Raw genomic sequence first — 17,385 nt, 5'->3', positions numbered from 1 at the left:
CATGATAATGGCAAGAAGGGAAATGCAAGAGAATCCAAGCAACAGAATGAGATCCCTTTTGGAAATACAAAGGATGATCAAATAAAAAATAAGATTAAAAAAAAAAATACTCTCACCCAAGAGTGTACAAAAAAGTAGACACGCCAGGCTAAGCTGGCATGGACACTACATGGAAAACGGAACGAAAATAATGCTCATGAGGAAGATCAAGGAACGGGACCTAGATTAAGCACAAAAGCACGTGAAAGAAGAGCAATAAGGAAAAGATAGAGGATGAAGAACAGTGAAAGAGAGAAGTCAACTGTAAAGACCTCCTAAAACACCCAGATCCAATGATGGAATAAGAAATTTATGATGACAGAAGTTTCTCAGAATACCTGAGATGCACAAAAGCTAGAGCTATCACAAGTTCTTATATTTGAGGAAACTGCATATACTACTATAGCTTTATACATTAATCAAAATAGTAGTAAAAACAAAATCACTCACGCTTTAAAAAAATAAATAAAAATAAAATAAAAGTAAAAATAAATAAATAAATAAAATAAAACCATTAAAGTTCTGCGAAACAGATAAAGTGTTTAGCGAAAGCACTTACAGCATACGTTTTCTCTTCTACTTCTTTTAGTCTGACTTTTCTCGCTTACGCGCGATCAATGTCTTTGATGATTCGCTACCACCTTGCTCGGTCTCAGACATTATTAATCTCTAGTCTGTAGTCACACAATTTATCAATCTTCTCGGTATTCCTCTTTTGTCCCTCACTTCAACCTTCCCCACCCTCCTGCCGACATAATAATCATTTTTGATGTGTACAAATACTTATTCAACCTATATTCCCACGCGAAATTTTAGTTTTGATACACGTGACTGGAAATTTTAGTATACCTTTCCAATGGATCCACCCGCATCTAATAACTCCATGTTTAATTGGTGAATAAAAGGGACCTGTACCCGAAACTTCGGGATCCTATTTGTGGTGCCTCAGGGCCCGGGCACGACTTTTGACATCACTGTTGTGCTCAGGGAACCTAGATTTCCCAACGCTACCACCAGCGTCCACCTACTCCATGTCTACCACGGTTTCCCTACCGTTGGAGAATTTTAATGGAATATTTCCATGCTCTTTAAAAGCATGTTATTTTCACACTTTTGAAACATATTTTACCATTAAATTTCAGTCGTAAGGAAACATTATTACAATCATTCTTATCTTCATAATGTAGTCTGAAATATACTTAAAACAACAATACTTATCTACGATTCCTAAAATGATCCGAAGCTACTTTATTTCGCGTAAATGTTTACAAATGCATTATATGTGGCCGACATTTTTAGGAGGGCGGAAACAAACCATAAATTTGTTTATAAACTTCTATCTTAAAGTAATTTATTATACATTTCTGAGAGTCGAGCAACTATTAGCTTAAAACCGACTATTTGAAATAGACTGAACCCTTGCATGTCATTTTCTGACGAAGCCCAATCCACTGCATACAATGACGAACTTTAGAAACATCTGACGTGTCTACATTTATTTACTCCTTAATTTTAACTTAAGAAATGACATTTAACTTCTCTCTGTTGACAAGTTAAAAAAAAGTTTTATTCCTCTTTTACAACGTGATACGTTACTCTACGATTCTGCGAAATCTACTGTTGAAAACTTAATTGTTACTAACGACAAAGAATATTCCTGGTTTGAGCGTACAAAAACAAGCAGAGGCAAAATGATGATGATGACATGTGTAATATGACTTACCCTATTTTCCGCATAGATTTTTTGTGCTAAACTTTGGTGTTTAGGTTGTGTTGTTTCTTCTTCCTCTTTTACGATTGCAGGTTTGTTGGCTGCTTCTTCAAGTTCTTGCTGCAAAGATTGAAAACAAATATATAGTTGTAGATGTTCAGTCGCAAGTTGGTCTTAATACAAATTCAACTTACTGGTTTTAACATGCAAACAAATATTAACTGCACCTAAAAATACTCCTCAGATTTTAATATACCCTCTAGATAGCTTCTATTAGCATAGAGTTGCAACTGTTGGGAAATAATTGAGTTGACAGTCATTAAGTGATAGTTTACGCACAGCTCTCCAACCTTTTTGATCTATTGATAGAATTTCTTGGTATCTAGTCTTTCCCATCTCAATATTACACGCATTTCGAGTGCATATTGGAGGAGGGAGGAGGGGGAACCATCTACTTAGTATTCACGAAACAATAATACGCAGAAAAATAAAATTACGGGCTAAAATACCATTCTCTTAGTCTTACCTGTGCGATTTTTTTTTTTTCTTAAAGAACAAGAGAGGTGACGTGGTCCTCCACATCAATCACTAAATTTCATTCATAGTCTGGCTGCCATAGCGTGTATAATTCGAGTACACGACCAGCGGACATGTTATGATTCGAAAAAATATCTATAAATGTGATCCAAATCTCTTCTCTCATTTTTAGTGGAAGTGACAACTGGACAAAAATGTATCACACATATGTTCGATAATATATTGTGAACTGATTAATTATAGTCTTTAAAGGAGCCGGGCTAAAAACTTAGAAGGAAAGTTGACGCGCTACTCGTATCACTCACCAAGACAAAGTATTTTTCCCAACAATTTTATTTAGCTACCTACCATTGTTTCTTGTAGCAGTATCAGACGATGGGTCTTGTGTCGACTTGAAACGTATTGCATCTAATATTGCAACTGGAAATGGTTAACTATGAAGTTTACAAATAGAGTTCTTTCAGCCATTTCTGGATAATGGCCTAAATATCTGTTGCTGATGGGTTTCTTATGCAAAGCAAATAGTCGGACCTCCATTTATTTATATATTTTTTCTTCCGCGAATACATACATACGTGAATTTCCAAGCACTAAAAAGCTCAACTTATCACAAGCATCGAATGCTCATAAGACTAAACCTTAGAAAATCGCCATGTTCCAATAAGATACTGAAGCAAACCTTACAGAAATAAACTAAGAAAACTGTACCTTCCGCAAAAATGAGACAAAATTAGGAAAGTAGCGAAATTAGCAGATTCTACTGTACAACTTTGTATCTACCACGTTTTGGCTAAAGTTCTAAAACAAATTATGTTCATACCTCTACTAGTTTGGGGGAACACGTGTCCTTAGCCGATACATCTTTAGAATGTAAGAAACGCTACATGACAATATCAAAAATTTCACCTTACTTGCGAGTTTTAAAAAGCCATCTCTATTCAACATTATGCCGAAGCGGTTTCCTATAATACTGAAATTATATTCTAGTACTACTGATATTTTATGAAATCGTGATTTTTTAAATATTAATCGATAAGTATACTAGCAATATAGAAGGAATTCCGGGAAGAACAAATATTGGATACTTTGGAATTTAAGTTATCAATTGGGAACAATGTTGTTATATACCGTGTAAAATGCTTATAAAAACTTTGGACTTATTATGTAAGTATAAAACATTTTCATGAACAGTTAATGTTCAAACACTTCAATGGAAGTTTTACTAACAACAGACAAACGCTATATTATATAAACTTTACAATCTGATTAATACGGCTGAAGAAAATCACACTGAAAATCTATAGAAGAAATTGCTGGAAGTAAACACAATATGGTTATATAACGTAAGAAACACTTGCTTGCGAGATTTTCCTGTAATTATTATAAATTGTTATGCATTGGTAATTTATAGTCAAAAATAATTTTAATTTAATCATTTCCACAGAAGTTACATCTTCGAAGTATGACTAACTTTTCTTCGTAAGACAAATAAGATCACCTATTGCTAAGGAAGGATAATCGTTAATTCTATGCGAAACACACAGTTCATAATAGAAGTTATGGTGATTACAGGAACATATCGCAAGTTAGTACATTAGAATATAAGATTACACACAATATAACTGGAAAAGCTTATATTTTACAAACTCAAAAGCTATAACACGTTAAACCATCAAAGTTTAATTTGAACTTTCTTCATTTAATAAGAACATTAAAAAGTCTTAATATATTGATAATAGTTTCTTTCTTAAAACAATAGGATTAAATGCAAGACAAAGAAACTTACGAAACACACAGTTGTTGACATGTAAGTTCCCTAAAACTGAAATGTATAAGAATTCAATATTATTCAGATTAAGACTAATATATACGTTTCTAGCTAAAGAGAATAAACGTACGAAAACTCGAGAAGTAATTAGTTTTATATTTGCTAATAGGCGTTATGGAAAGCATATTCAAATAGAAAAAAAAAAAAAAAAATCCTTACAACATCTACAAAGAATATTTTTGTCCACTTGACTAATTTCATATTATTATAATTACTACTAAACAATCCCACTAATTTAGAGAACATGTTATTCATGATTTCAGTTTTGACACTCACAATAAACTAGTGACAGTATTTTGAAACAAGTATGCCGTCTTTGCATTAACGGAGAGTGATACTGAATATTGTTTCTGCTTACTCTAATGCTTCCTAAACCTTCTCAACACCAAAATTATGGAAGCCTGCCTCACCACTATTCATGAATTATAGATTACGTGCTAGTAGTTTGCGAATTAGCATCGGGCATTGTAATTTTTACATATTACACTAAAGAGAGAATCCATCGTGTTTTGAAGCATGAAAATAGCTTTGACGAGTACGCCTGTAGAAAGTGAACCTAGTATGACGTAAGCCCTTATAAGAGTTTTCGTTACGCTATTCCTAACTACTAGGATGAACTGGTCATTTTTAGTATTTACATACAAGAGTTTGCTGTAATTCACCTTTGAAACGACTTAAAGCAGAGACAATGTAGAAAACTTAAGGAATCTACATACGTAAGACGAAATTCGTTACGGCAGAGTTCGTAATGATTTCGCTCTTCATTTTCTCTACGTACATTCTTCATTTTATATTTGTTGCACAATGGTTTCGATTATCAGAAACACATGGTTGGCATCTATACCGTCAAAAAGAACATTTCTGAAGGCCCAATGTAAATAACTGAATGTCGAAATCTATTTCAATCTAAGTATCGAACAAGTCACATCGAATCTCGCTCAGAATGCAAGCAAACGCAGTTTTCAATCGCACTTAATTTCTTTAGGTTTGTATTTCTTCTTTCAAGTGGTGTTAACGACTGAAAGTAAGTAAATCTCAACTATGAACTATGTTGTAAAAAATGCAATAAAATTTGACAGTTAATCAATTACGACAGTATCTACAATAAATATATCCAATTTGTTTTATCCAGATATGTCTGCGGCGATACATAACTGATTTTAGGTGCGTATTCCACGCTTTCCTTTTATTGATGTACAATGAATGAAAATATTCAATAAAATGTTATAGAGTTCCCACCGCTCAAACTAAATACTTGTATTCGCGGATTTTTCACAGTCCAAAACTTTTCCAATGTCACGGTCAAAAAGTTCATAGAAGTAATCCACTGACCGCACAACCACAATAAGAACGGCCCGGTAAGGTTTCTGATAATAATAATAATAATAATTTTAAAAATTAACTCGAAAATTATCTAGATTTTCAAAGTTTGATAACGAAATCATGACTTATGCCAGGTTTTTTCACGGTATACGGGACCATCAGCTTACTCACAGTTTTCATCGTTGGGTGGCCACCTCATACAGTAATAAATTTGTCATTCATTTGTTTGAAGTTCAAAATGAGCGACTTGGGAAACCCCTTAAAGCAGGTTTTACTTAAAATCAAATTATTTTTATCTTAAGACCGCCATACTGGATCTGACATTTTATGTTTTCAAAAAGTGATTATGAAATTCGTTATCAGCGTTCTCAAGAGCCCGTCAATACCAATTTCTATTGAAATTAAATTATTTTTAATTATGTCTATCATATTAATCCTCCGTTTTGTTTCGTATTTAGTCAAATTCAACATCAACAATCTATAAAAACCGTATGCACTCAGTTTTAGAAAGACTAAATGACGTTTTTAACTTTTGATCAAGTCCTTAAGAATTTAAACCACCATGCGATGTACAGACGTATTTATAAACATTGTGATGAAAAGTAAATCTACTTTTATAAAGAACACAATATGAACCACATATAACGGAATAAAATGCATATTTTTATGTAAGGCACACACTAATAAATGTAAGGGTGTCACGAGGTATTCTCACAATTACGAGAGATTTAGCTTATTCATCAAAGCTAAGACACAATTGGAACCTTTCTAAATAAGTAAACCAAACCAATTGAGCAGCAAATAAATCAAATATCATCATTTAATAAAATATCCTATTACACATTATTACCTTTTTAATTGGCGTTATGTAAGATCACGAACGGGTATAAGCTACAGATCTTTTCATCACACTTTATTAGATCTACTGAACTTAAAATTTAAGTCTCACCTGCTTCTTTTTTAATTTTGATATCTGTGATTCAGTTTTTGCTATCTCTCTGTCAACTTTCGAAATCTGTTGAAGTAATTCATCTTTCGTCGAGCGGAATTCATCTTGTAAAGAGTCCGGTGGCAGTGTTGGTGAGATCGCTTCCACTTGTGGGTTGTAAGCTGGTTCCTGTCAAACAAAGCAATATAATTTTTTAAAAAAAATCATCGATAGCATTATAAAACAATACTCATATGCTATTCAATTCACATTATATTTTCTTATCAATTCGACTGAAGTATGGTACAAAAGAATGAAATACGAAAGTAGAGTTGCGTGAGCGTAGGAAATGCTCACGGAAAGGGACTGAAAAAAAATTAAGTCTGTAGTTTAATACACCGTTACTTGGGCATTTTCAGGAACGTTACGAAGAATTTAAGATATAATAATGGAATTTAATATGCATGTTTCTAAGAATATTAGCAATTTAAGAATCTTAAAACGGAATTCATAATATGTAATGCGACAGGTAAAGAAAGTTTCATTTCAAAAATACATGAAATTGATCTAAATGGCGAACGCAAATACTTTCATTCCCATAGAATTTTTATCACAATCCAGGCTAAAGTTAGTTCAGAATTCATTGTGATTCTGAAAAAATATAATAACAAATATAGATTTTATTTGTCTTTTCTCTTGAGTGTCTTGATTCTAAATATGAACTCAATTTTTGATACTATATTGTCGATGACGGCTTCATTAAGAAGAGGAAAGCAGGGAAAGAATTCAACATCACAAACCAGTTTATATATATATTACAGTTCATCCTTATAACTAACACGATATTCTCCACAACTCACACCTAGCATATCTATAATAGCGCGCGCGTCTTTAACGTACGGGTTCCGGGTTTGATCTCTAACTACACATCCATGTCTAATATAGCATCGGTACTGAGAAAAGATGCTTAACTCTAAGCAACCAAGCCTAATTATGGACTCAGAGGAAGGTGCCAGTGTAGAGTATCGAAATTTAGGTATTCGGGGAAGATTAGGATGTACGACAAAGTGAAAAGGTAAATAACATTATAAAAGAAATTTTAGAAGGTTCGTATTACTTTACTTTCTTTTTATTTAATACGAAATAAAGGAAATATTTCCTCACAGTTCACCTTTCTATTTTAGATTTCATATATCCATGGGCGTCCGCAGGGGGGGGGGGGTCGACCCGTTCGACCTCCCCTGGAATCTAGTGAGTACAGGCTAATATCTCTATAATAAGAAGTAATTGTTTCAAATAAAAAACGTATTTTTTTAAAGAAAGAAGGATGTTTATAAAACCGGAGCTTCATATCTTATCTACACATTTCCACTTGTGTGCTATATTATATATATATATATATATATATATATATATATATATATATATATATATATCGACCTGATGCACAATGTAAAATGCTTATTATGACAATATCTTGATTGCCACTCAAGAATAGATTATTTTGACCTGCTAGACCTCTTGGTGGGTCTTCCAAGTCAAATGTCAGGAAAACAAGGTAGCATTACTCCGTCTTCCCAAGTGACCAAAACTTCTTCGAAGAAAGAGGAGACACACTCATCGTTAAAAGTATGCATTGCTCTCTCTCTCAATCTCTGCGTTGCTTATATGAAATCCTTACAAACACATGACTTGGGTTGGGTCAAGTGCACAATTGAAAATAAATATTTTAATTCAGCGGGCGGTTTCCTTTATAAATCGAACAAAGGCGTTGTTTGTGTCTTCAGAGGAGAGCAAGGACAAGCACGCAAAACGGAACGTCTTTAAAAATAAAGGGGGGACATGAGTTCGCTGGCTTGGGGATGGCTCGCTCTGTTTTCTTTGTTGAAACAAGGAAAGAGACGGTATTTATTGCCTCCCTCTGTCCTACCCCTTACCTGTATTCAAAAGCAAGACCAATAAAGCTATGACCTGCTACTTGTCACCAATAATGACTACTCGCTAATCCATATTTCAAGGTTGGGTAAATGATCTGCCTACCAAACTTCCTTTGTATGGAATGTTATTTTCATCTGATAAAGAAGGGATACTAACAAAATACACTATCTGTTGCCAGTTAGGCATTATAAATTTCTATTTGTGGTAGCTAGTCAATGTTTCAAGTAAAAGAAGTCAAGTTAGTTCAGTTGAGTTCTTAATTGTGTGGAAACCGCTTGTTGATATTTGTTTCCAATTTATTTTAATTTGTGCGCTTAATTAAACTAATAGTAGCCTTTTTTCTCTGCTCCGACAATGGACAGAAAAAAAAAAAAACAAAGATTGATAAATTCTTAAAAGAAACTACCTTTTCTAAAGATACTTCTTCTGCAATAAGTCTTGGTGCAAAAGTGGAGTTAAGCGATAGTGAAGAAATGGAGTTATCAAATGACTGCGAAGTGAGTGTAATTTCCTCCAAATGTCCCAAATTTGATTCCACATTTTCTGACAGTGTTTTAAGTGACGTGATCAGCTATGATCCCAAAGATATTGGGAATTATGTTGATTTAAATTCCCAGGCATGTCTGTTGGACACTGACAAGTATGATCTTCTAGTATCTCCATGAAAGCCAACCAAACGTATAATTTTAAACAAGATGCTGTGACTGGAAAGCGTCCTTTTCTATACAAATGGTTTAGTCAGTATCCTTGGCTTTCATACTCTAGAAAACTACAGAAAGGGCTAGGTCGACATTGTGTTTTATTTCGGCCACCTATAAAAAAAGGGACCTCAGGGGTCTTCTATTGTAACTCCATTCCAAAAGTACAATGAATTTTTTGCCTGTGCTCGTTCACACGAAAAATCTGAATGGCACATCGCATCCACAGAACATGTCAAGCTTTTTCAAACGTTATGACTAACAAAACTTTACCTGTTGAACAAAGTAAACGAAGCAGCTCAAACAAGTTGAGAACAGGAAAAAGCTATCATTTATTATTGAGTCAATTGTACTTTGTGCAACACATGACTTATCTTTGAGAGGAAAGGATTTCAATTCTGGTAATTTCTATGATCTCTAATTTAGGGTGGATTCTGGCGATGGTTTATTAAAACAGCACTTTGAGACTGCCGCTGAAAACGCCAAGTATGTGTCAGTACGTATTCAGAATGAGCATATATCAATTGCCGGTAATGTTTTATTCCGAAATTATATAAAGCCTAAGATTATGTCTTCCAAGTAGTAAAGCGTGCTGGCAGACGAGACAGCCGATATTGCGGGTATAGAACAATTATCGATACGGATTCGATTTTATGACCCCAGTGAAAATAAGGTACGCGAAGACTTCATCGGATTCATTCCATTAGATGAGTTCAATGCCGAACACATTGCTAAGACAATTCTAAAAGCTTTAGAGGAGACCGGTTTATCTGAATGTGAACTTGTTGGACAAGGCTTTGGTGGCTGTTCTACCATGGCAGGATGTAGTAATGGAGTCCAAAGTATTATTAGGAAAAAATGTCCTAAAGCATTTTTTAACCACTGCGCTTCACATAAGCTAAATCTTGTTGTAAACAAATTGTGTTCCGTTTCCGACATATGCAACACCGTCAACACTGTTAAAGAAATCATTACTTTCTTTCGTGAAAGCCCATTGAGAAGGAAACTTATTCCTAGTATCCCAATCCCTTCAGATACTAAATGGACTTCTAAATACAATAGCATAAGAATATTTTCTGAACACTTCGTTCAAATAATGCGTGCACTAGAAGACTTATCTATAAATTCTCCTGTTTCACATATAAGAAGCAATGCTTATCGCCTTTTCTGTACAGGATCTACAGGTAGTTTCATAGTTTCTTTGGTAATTATCAGTAATTATTCTTCCTATCTTGAGTCAGTGGCGCAAATTTTACAAGGAATCCAATTGAACTTAATGGCAGCAAAGTCTCATATCAATGAGTTGATTGGTATATTTAGAAATCACAGAGTAAACGCAGAAGAAACTTTTCAAGCGATTTTTCAAAAGTGCAATAGTGTAGCGAAAGAACTTGATATTCACGCAACAGTTCCAAGAACTTAGTCTCGACAAGTTCATCGTGCTAATCCCCCTTCTACTTGCACAGAAGAATATTATTGCAAATTAATTTTCGCCCCATACATCGCTTCTCTTTTTAGGTCACTAAATAACAGATTTTTTGAGGACAATAGTCCAGGTTTCTCTCTATTTGCATTACATCCATCCGAGATAAGAAATCTTTCTAAGTATCAGTTCTTGCAGAAGATGGAAGAAGTAAGCCGAATGTACAAGACAGAAGCTGGTTTGATTTGTGGAGACACAGAAATCTGGATTCTGCCAATTTAGAAAAACTCACTCTTTTCAACTTGATGGACCAATCTACATTTTACCCAGCAATAAAAGAGGCAATTCAAATTTCTATTACATTTCATGTTACAACTTGTACCGCTGAAAGAAGTTTTAGTACATTAAGGCGTGTTAAACTTGGTTAAGATCTACCATGTCTGAAGAAGGATTAACAGGATTATGCATGATGAGTCTCCATCGAGAAAGTGTACAAAAGAACAAAACAGAATTTATATCTGCTGTGTTGGATGCCTTCGGAAAAAAGCCAAGACGTGTACAATTTTTGTTCAAAAAGTAACGCATATAAAGTATTGATTGGTTATTATTCGTGTGCTATGTGAACCTTGTTTTAATATTTATTAGAGTAATTTAGATGAAGCAAATTTAGTGTTTTTCTAATTAACCACGTGACTTTGAAAAGAGCCATTATCAAATAAACTTCCCAGATATGCAAAATTTCTGCATTAGTAATAATAGGGAGCTAGCTTGTTTACCAGCGCGGGCTGAGGTAAAGGGGGGAAAATTAAAACAATTTTTCTGCCTGACTTGCAATACTCCCTTAAACTCCTTCTATATGTCAGCGTCGCCAGGGTTAAAAAATTGTCACATGAATGTCATTCTGAAGAGTTAGTGAGAGTTGGTTATTTGTTGTGTGCTGTTGTGGTTGCGGTTTTGTTGCTTATTATTCATCTGACAATGGCTTTACAGCGTAAGAGAGGGCAAACTATACACAGCGAAACTAGAAAAGTAATAAGGAAGGCCATTGTGCAGTGCAACGAGAGAGAGAAAAAACTGAAGCATTTGTTATCACAGCCTAATTTGCGTGTGTCCACGTATACAGGGATTGTATAATTGCATAAACTCTTTGAATTAAGTGAGTATTAGCTGAATTTTTTGACAACGCACTAGCAACCCTGCCCAGGACCGTCGAGTGACCGTTTCTTGGTGACGAAGTGGGGCACCTGTCAATCAACTCTGAATTCCTCCGCTTCGCATTAAAGCCAGCTCCCTATAATACTTCATTAACTGTGATTCGTATAATGAATAATAAAGGATAGAAATTCATACTTCAAATCAAACTTAGTAAACAATTTAGTTGTGTGAGTGAAATCTGAAATGGTTTTAGTTACCAGAAATATGAGGACGTTGGCAGACTGATAGTGATCTTTATTGTGATAATCCTGAATGTGGTCTCTCCTGCTATTGCTAAGTAATATATACTTTTTTCTTATAAATTTTCTGTTCAGCGTTGATAAAAGTTCATGTTGCTCTTATATGAATAAAACGTATTTCCATTTGACTCGAAGTGCATGTCATATTGACTTGTTAAATAACAAGAGAAAGAAAGAAATATTTTAAAAGAGGACTCTGGGAAGGTTGTGCTACAAAAATTTTGAAGTAGTCTGTACAATTTTCGTGTACAATGTATATAGATTAATTTTATGTAATCTATTTTGTCATCTAATTTCATTTCGTACTTGCTGTCTTTCGTAGTTTTACAATAATAATATTATCATCAAAATAAATAATATTTGCATGTTTTGTAGTAATAGAAAAGGGAAAATGCTACTAAAAGGAAGCAGAGGTGTCATTTTAAATCATTTCAAATTTGGCTTGGGGGGAAGGGAAGGCCCCCACCGACATAAGATTTTCACGGGTTTTACTAGTATATTAGTAGACAGTTGAGTAAAGTATGTTGTTTCTCAAACTCAGGGAGGGAAAATTGCCTTCTGCACCCTAAACGACGCCCCTGAAAGGAGGTCGTGACTTCTTGTTCGAAAATACGGGAGCACATTAAATGGTTAAATATCTTTCTCAATCCTCCAGACCACAATTACTTCGATTTTTATCTTTCTAATAATAATAATAATAATAATAATAATAATAATAATAATAATAATAATAATAATAATAATAATAATAATAATAATAATAATAATCTCCTGGAATGTACGCAACATATTAATCTTTATAGGGCTTGGAGATTGTGTAATCTGAATTCCAACAAGCCAAAAATCATATAAGAGCAAGCTAATCTTTTTGCCCCCCCCCCCCCCCCCCCCGCGCGAAATTTTCTACGGACGCAAGTGCATATATCCTCAACAGATAGTGCTGACACTGGAAAATACGTTCGTTTCCGCAATTCAAAACGACGCTATCGGAAAATATTTACAGTGTAAGAGCTGCTCAAGATTTCTAAATCTTTTCTGCTGATTATCAAATTCATTTGTTTCGAAAGCAGAAGTAGTCTTACACTATTCAAATGTAGGCAGAGTAAGGGTCTTTGTTAGTTAACACAGGTTTTTTTTTTTTTTTTTTTTTTTTTTTTAATTTCATAACAAACTTTGAATAGCTTAAAGACACTGTAGGACTTCAAAAATTTTGAAAATGAGCCACAAAGCCCCTGTAAAATGATATTACATGAACTAATAATTGTTTTCGAGATCTTTCGAATAGTATGCAAATTTGGGAGCCCAATAATTATGTCATAATAAATTGGGCACAAAAATTTTTGGTGTATACATAAAAGAAATAAAAGGTTTGCCTGTTATTAATATACTTAAAAGTGGTTTTTTTTTTTTTTTTTAAAAAAAAAAAAGATAGTATTTAACCAGGATTCCCATTTATTTGGCAAGCACGAATTCCCTGACTTTTCCAGGTTTTCCAGGCGACGATTAAGTTTCCAAGCCTATATATAATGTATGAAAGCAACTATGTTTCTCCCGACAACGGAACTGCTCAGACACTATGAATGTACATGTATATATAGTGAGTGTAGGTAAAGAATGCAAAACAAACTAATTTATTTCATAAAATATTCCTACAAAATAGCTCGGTAAAAAAAAGAAAAAGAAAAAAGTTCTAAGTAAAAATTCGTACTTAAAATTCCCTGACTTTTGCAGATTTTTCACGTCGCTGGGAACTCTACTAGCTTACTTTCAAAATGTTTGATGTTCTTCATTGTCTAAGTTATTCAGCAAAATTCAAAAAGTGGGGCTGAGTTTAATGAAGTTCCTTTTCTTTGCGATTAAAGTACACTTAAACTTTATAATTGGTAATCGTTCGCAACATATATTGCGATTAATCATAATAATAATCTAACCTACTGAGCCGTATGATACAAATCTGTGACAATATCGACTAGTCATGCTGCAGTCTTCGAAGTAGCACAATAAATATGGATTAATACATTTTAGGAACTAGAATGATACATAATTTAAAAAACGGAACGCAATTTGATAGCAGTGTTTCCTTTTTTTATATATAGACCATTGTGGTATCTAAAATTTCTTAAATCCATCCTTACATTGTGCTTCGTCGAGGACTACAGTATAAACAGCATAGATTACAAGCAAAAAAAAAAAAAAAAAAAAAAACTCATTTAAATATGTAACACTGAAGTGATAATTTAATTACATGACTAGGAACGTATTTTGAAAATTCATCGAAGATTTAACTTATATCTCTCGTAATTAACAGGTAAGTATGCACTCATCACTAGTTAACAACAAATCGCCGTATTACGGTGCAGTATTTTCACTCAACGTGCACACTTTTCAGTAACATGCCCCTCATGGCTAAGCGTCTAACACACGTGTTCTCTGCGCGCCATGTCTTGAGTCTGATTTTTTTGTAGAAGTGCGTGTTGGACATAAACCTGAATATTGGTTCGGATACCACATTATTAAAAGTTTCGTCTCATACAAAACGTATATAAATAAATATACATAAAACTAACAAGTATATAAATAAATGCCTTCGCTTTCTAAGGCTCTGTACTCTTATGCGTTTCACGCACCAAATTCCCTCATGCAGACATGCCTACTAAATTGGCAAGTTGTAACGCGTAAAAGGACAAGACGTTGCCAAGTGTTTTAAGCTGGATCACTGTAAGTAAATTTGTACAAGTGAATCTAATATCGAGAGCTATAGTCGGAAATATGTCACAGAATGATATAAAGTTGAATTCTGTGAGACTTATTATGTTTCAAGGTCTCAGTGACGGCTCCGGAAGTCGTATCAGTAAAAATTAATTTCGTTACTTCAACTAAGAGAAGAAAGCTTAACCCAATACAAAAAGTAGAACATTAGTTACTTTCCTTCCTTTAGTTTGAAGTGACAGAACTATTTTTACCGATGTGGCTTCCCTCATCAACTTCTGTATGGACTCTAAATACGGCAAAATAGCGCTAATCCGGACAGGATTTTAAAAAAGCACAATATACCCCTGTACTACGTAATTTTCGACACCTCTCAGTTGGAAAGATATTGAAAACTTTTGTGCAAAACTCGTTAGCAAAGACAATTCGGGCAACAGAAGCACGTTAAAAAACAAAACAAAAAGAAAAATGAAAGTTTAGACGAGTCCTTGTATTCGTGCATTTTACGGCCAATTCCGTGTAATCTGGATTTCCGGTGATGCGGATAGCGTTTGGTTACATCTAGTCCAGATTAGAGGAACTATACTATAGATGACAACATACACTGGAACGGAATGAAATGTATGCTATTCTGAGAACTAAGAGTAGATCTGAGCCTACTATTACACTCAGTGATGATTTGATGCCACGAGGAAAATTCCCTCCGGACCTACGAAATTATTCCTCCCTCCCTCCCCCGTTTGGGGCAATTATCCAATCATGCTTTTAACCTGAGTTACTAGTATTTTGCATTACTGTTTTCACTTTCTGTTTATTTAATGGAAATTTTCTGGAGTTCACTCGAGCAGACGGTTCTACCGAATAGATAACTTAAACGTTCATCTGCTCGAGTAATGTCCTAATAAACCTAACCTAAGCTGGAAATATAAGAAATCTGTCAAATTTTGGTAGACCCGTCTGCTTGAGTAATGCCATTTTCTGAAATTACTGATTGCATCTTAATTGAAACTGATTCTGCACTACCTTATACCTTTAAAGTAACAATGACACACACACAATAAATTTTATTAATTTATTTCATTAGGTCGTATTACTACAATCTTACGTATCACTACAAACACCATCCATGGGTTTGGATTGAATATTATAACAAAAGAAACACTGACAAACGCTTCAACACATACTATTTTAAACTACAATGTGTTACATTATCGGATACTAACGTATCCTTTAAGTGCCTGATGAAGGATATGTTAGGTATCCGAAATTGTTAACACATTATAGTTTAAAATACAGTGTCTGTTGAAGCTTTGGTCACAGTTTCTTTTGCTACGAAGTAACAATATATATGTGATGTGTAGAATTTTTGGCAATATTCATCTGTTCATATCTTTAAAAACTCGTATTAAATTAACCGAATTTACACTTTTACTAGATACGCTTACACAAGAAAATTGTTCTTGTGACACTCTATTGGGGAGTGCTGATGCCGGAACAAGCTGCAGTTATTTTCGTTGATAAAAATCTTTGGGATAGAATATGCAGTTGTTTCAACTATAATGATTTACGTGAGTCTTCTTTTACATTGTATATTCTTTGTGTTAATGTTTCTTTATTTTGTTGCATGTTCTATGGCTCATGTTGATTTGTAATCTTAAAACACTTATCTTATATTTTTACTCGTAAAAACTCCACTTTATAGCCGAGATATTATTCTTCTGTATCTCCATTAGCACCCTATTTTCAAGTAACCGGAAATACAACTTAATTTATTTCGTGTTCTTTTCCGTCATCAAGTAATAGGTTTTACGGGACTAGTATGATGATAGTCATGGCAATTGAACTATCTTAACTCAACTTGATTTCCTGTCTTCAAATATACAAGAACTACTGTAGTCTATAATAAAGTAAAACAAAATATTTATCTATAAATGCGAGTAATTATCCCTCTTTGGACACAATATACAAGAACTAGTTTGTGTACAGACCTGGTTAAAACATTTTATCCGTGCTATACCGTTCAATGTCAACCTCAACTTTTTTACAGTTATATGGAGACAGGGTATCGTAACAGCTATACTATTGCTAAAAGTAACCAAAATATGTGAGGATCTTACAAGTGAGGCTTGTAGGTAACCTGCATTTTATGTTTACAAGTGTAGGGTTACTAGTCTGAAACTATTACAATTACTACAGGGCGCTTAAATTAACTGAGCGCATATTAATGAGGACTACATTAAGTATTAATTTCCATCGACAGAGTATTTCAGCATAGTTTATGAATTGTGTTTTTGTTTAGAAGTAAAGGATTACTGGTATGAAACAATTACATGTGGTTGCTGTTCTCTACGCTATGTTCATTTACGCGCATATTCACCGTGGCTTCGTGTCTACTCCCCACGCACTTGCTACAGCCCAGGACTACCAGTTTAGCTCTGCTCTTATCTGAGTTTACAATTCTTGCTTTTAGTGGTCAACTAGCACAGGCTAGTTCCTACTTTTTGCAACGAGTTTTCACGGCATATTTGTGAAACTGAATAAATGCTTTTCTACGGTACTTCCGTCCAATTTTACCAAAAGACAATAACTGTACCATAACGGTTAAATAATCCTCCTAAAGTGAACTTGCACTCAGGAGTGCAGCTCTCAAGCAATTGAAAAAAAACAACGTTTAAGAGTTCAAAGAGTACACTTCGTAGAAAGTTGTACATACAGTGCAGATTTACGGATCCACAGATTTGTAAGGTTTACAGAACAAATTTGTAATATCACTTTAATAAACTGGTGCGTAAATAAT

At 34.1% G+C, this 17,385-nt stretch overlaps 1 protein-coding gene and 1 long non-coding RNA gene across 3 annotated transcripts in view; one reads left to right on the top strand and one right to left on the bottom strand.

Annotated features, from left to right (window-relative positions):
* The window catches only part of Smr (nuclear receptor corepressor smrter), a 389,247-nt gene that overhangs the window by 188,024 nt on the left and 183,838 nt on the right, over window positions 1-17,385 (bottom strand). For both annotated transcript variants that reach the window (XM_081768606.1, XM_081768607.1), the window contains exons 5-6: window positions 6,388-6,555; window positions 1,763-1,870 (exon numbers count right to left, since the gene is read on the bottom strand). In XM_081768606.1, the coding sequence (XP_081624732.1) occupies window positions 1,763-1,870; window positions 6,388-6,555 (276 nt within the window). The remainder of the gene's footprint in view (window positions 1-1,762; window positions 1,871-6,387; window positions 6,556-17,385) is intronic.
* LOC145692983 (uncharacterized) overlaps window positions 1-17,385 on the top strand; it is a 66,855-nt gene that overhangs the window by 22,064 nt on the left and 27,406 nt on the right. The gene's annotated exons all lie outside the window — the stretch shown is intronic.

The sequence above is a fragment of the Thermobia domestica genome, chromosome 8 (assembly GCF_964235325.1).
Source record: "Thermobia domestica chromosome 8, izTheDome1.hap1.1, whole genome shotgun sequence".
NCBI lineage: Eukaryota > Metazoa > Arthropoda > Insecta > Zygentoma > Lepismatidae > Thermobia > Thermobia domestica.
Note: the sequence above shows the minus strand (reverse complement) of the source record. Positions and strands in the feature narration are given on the sequence as shown.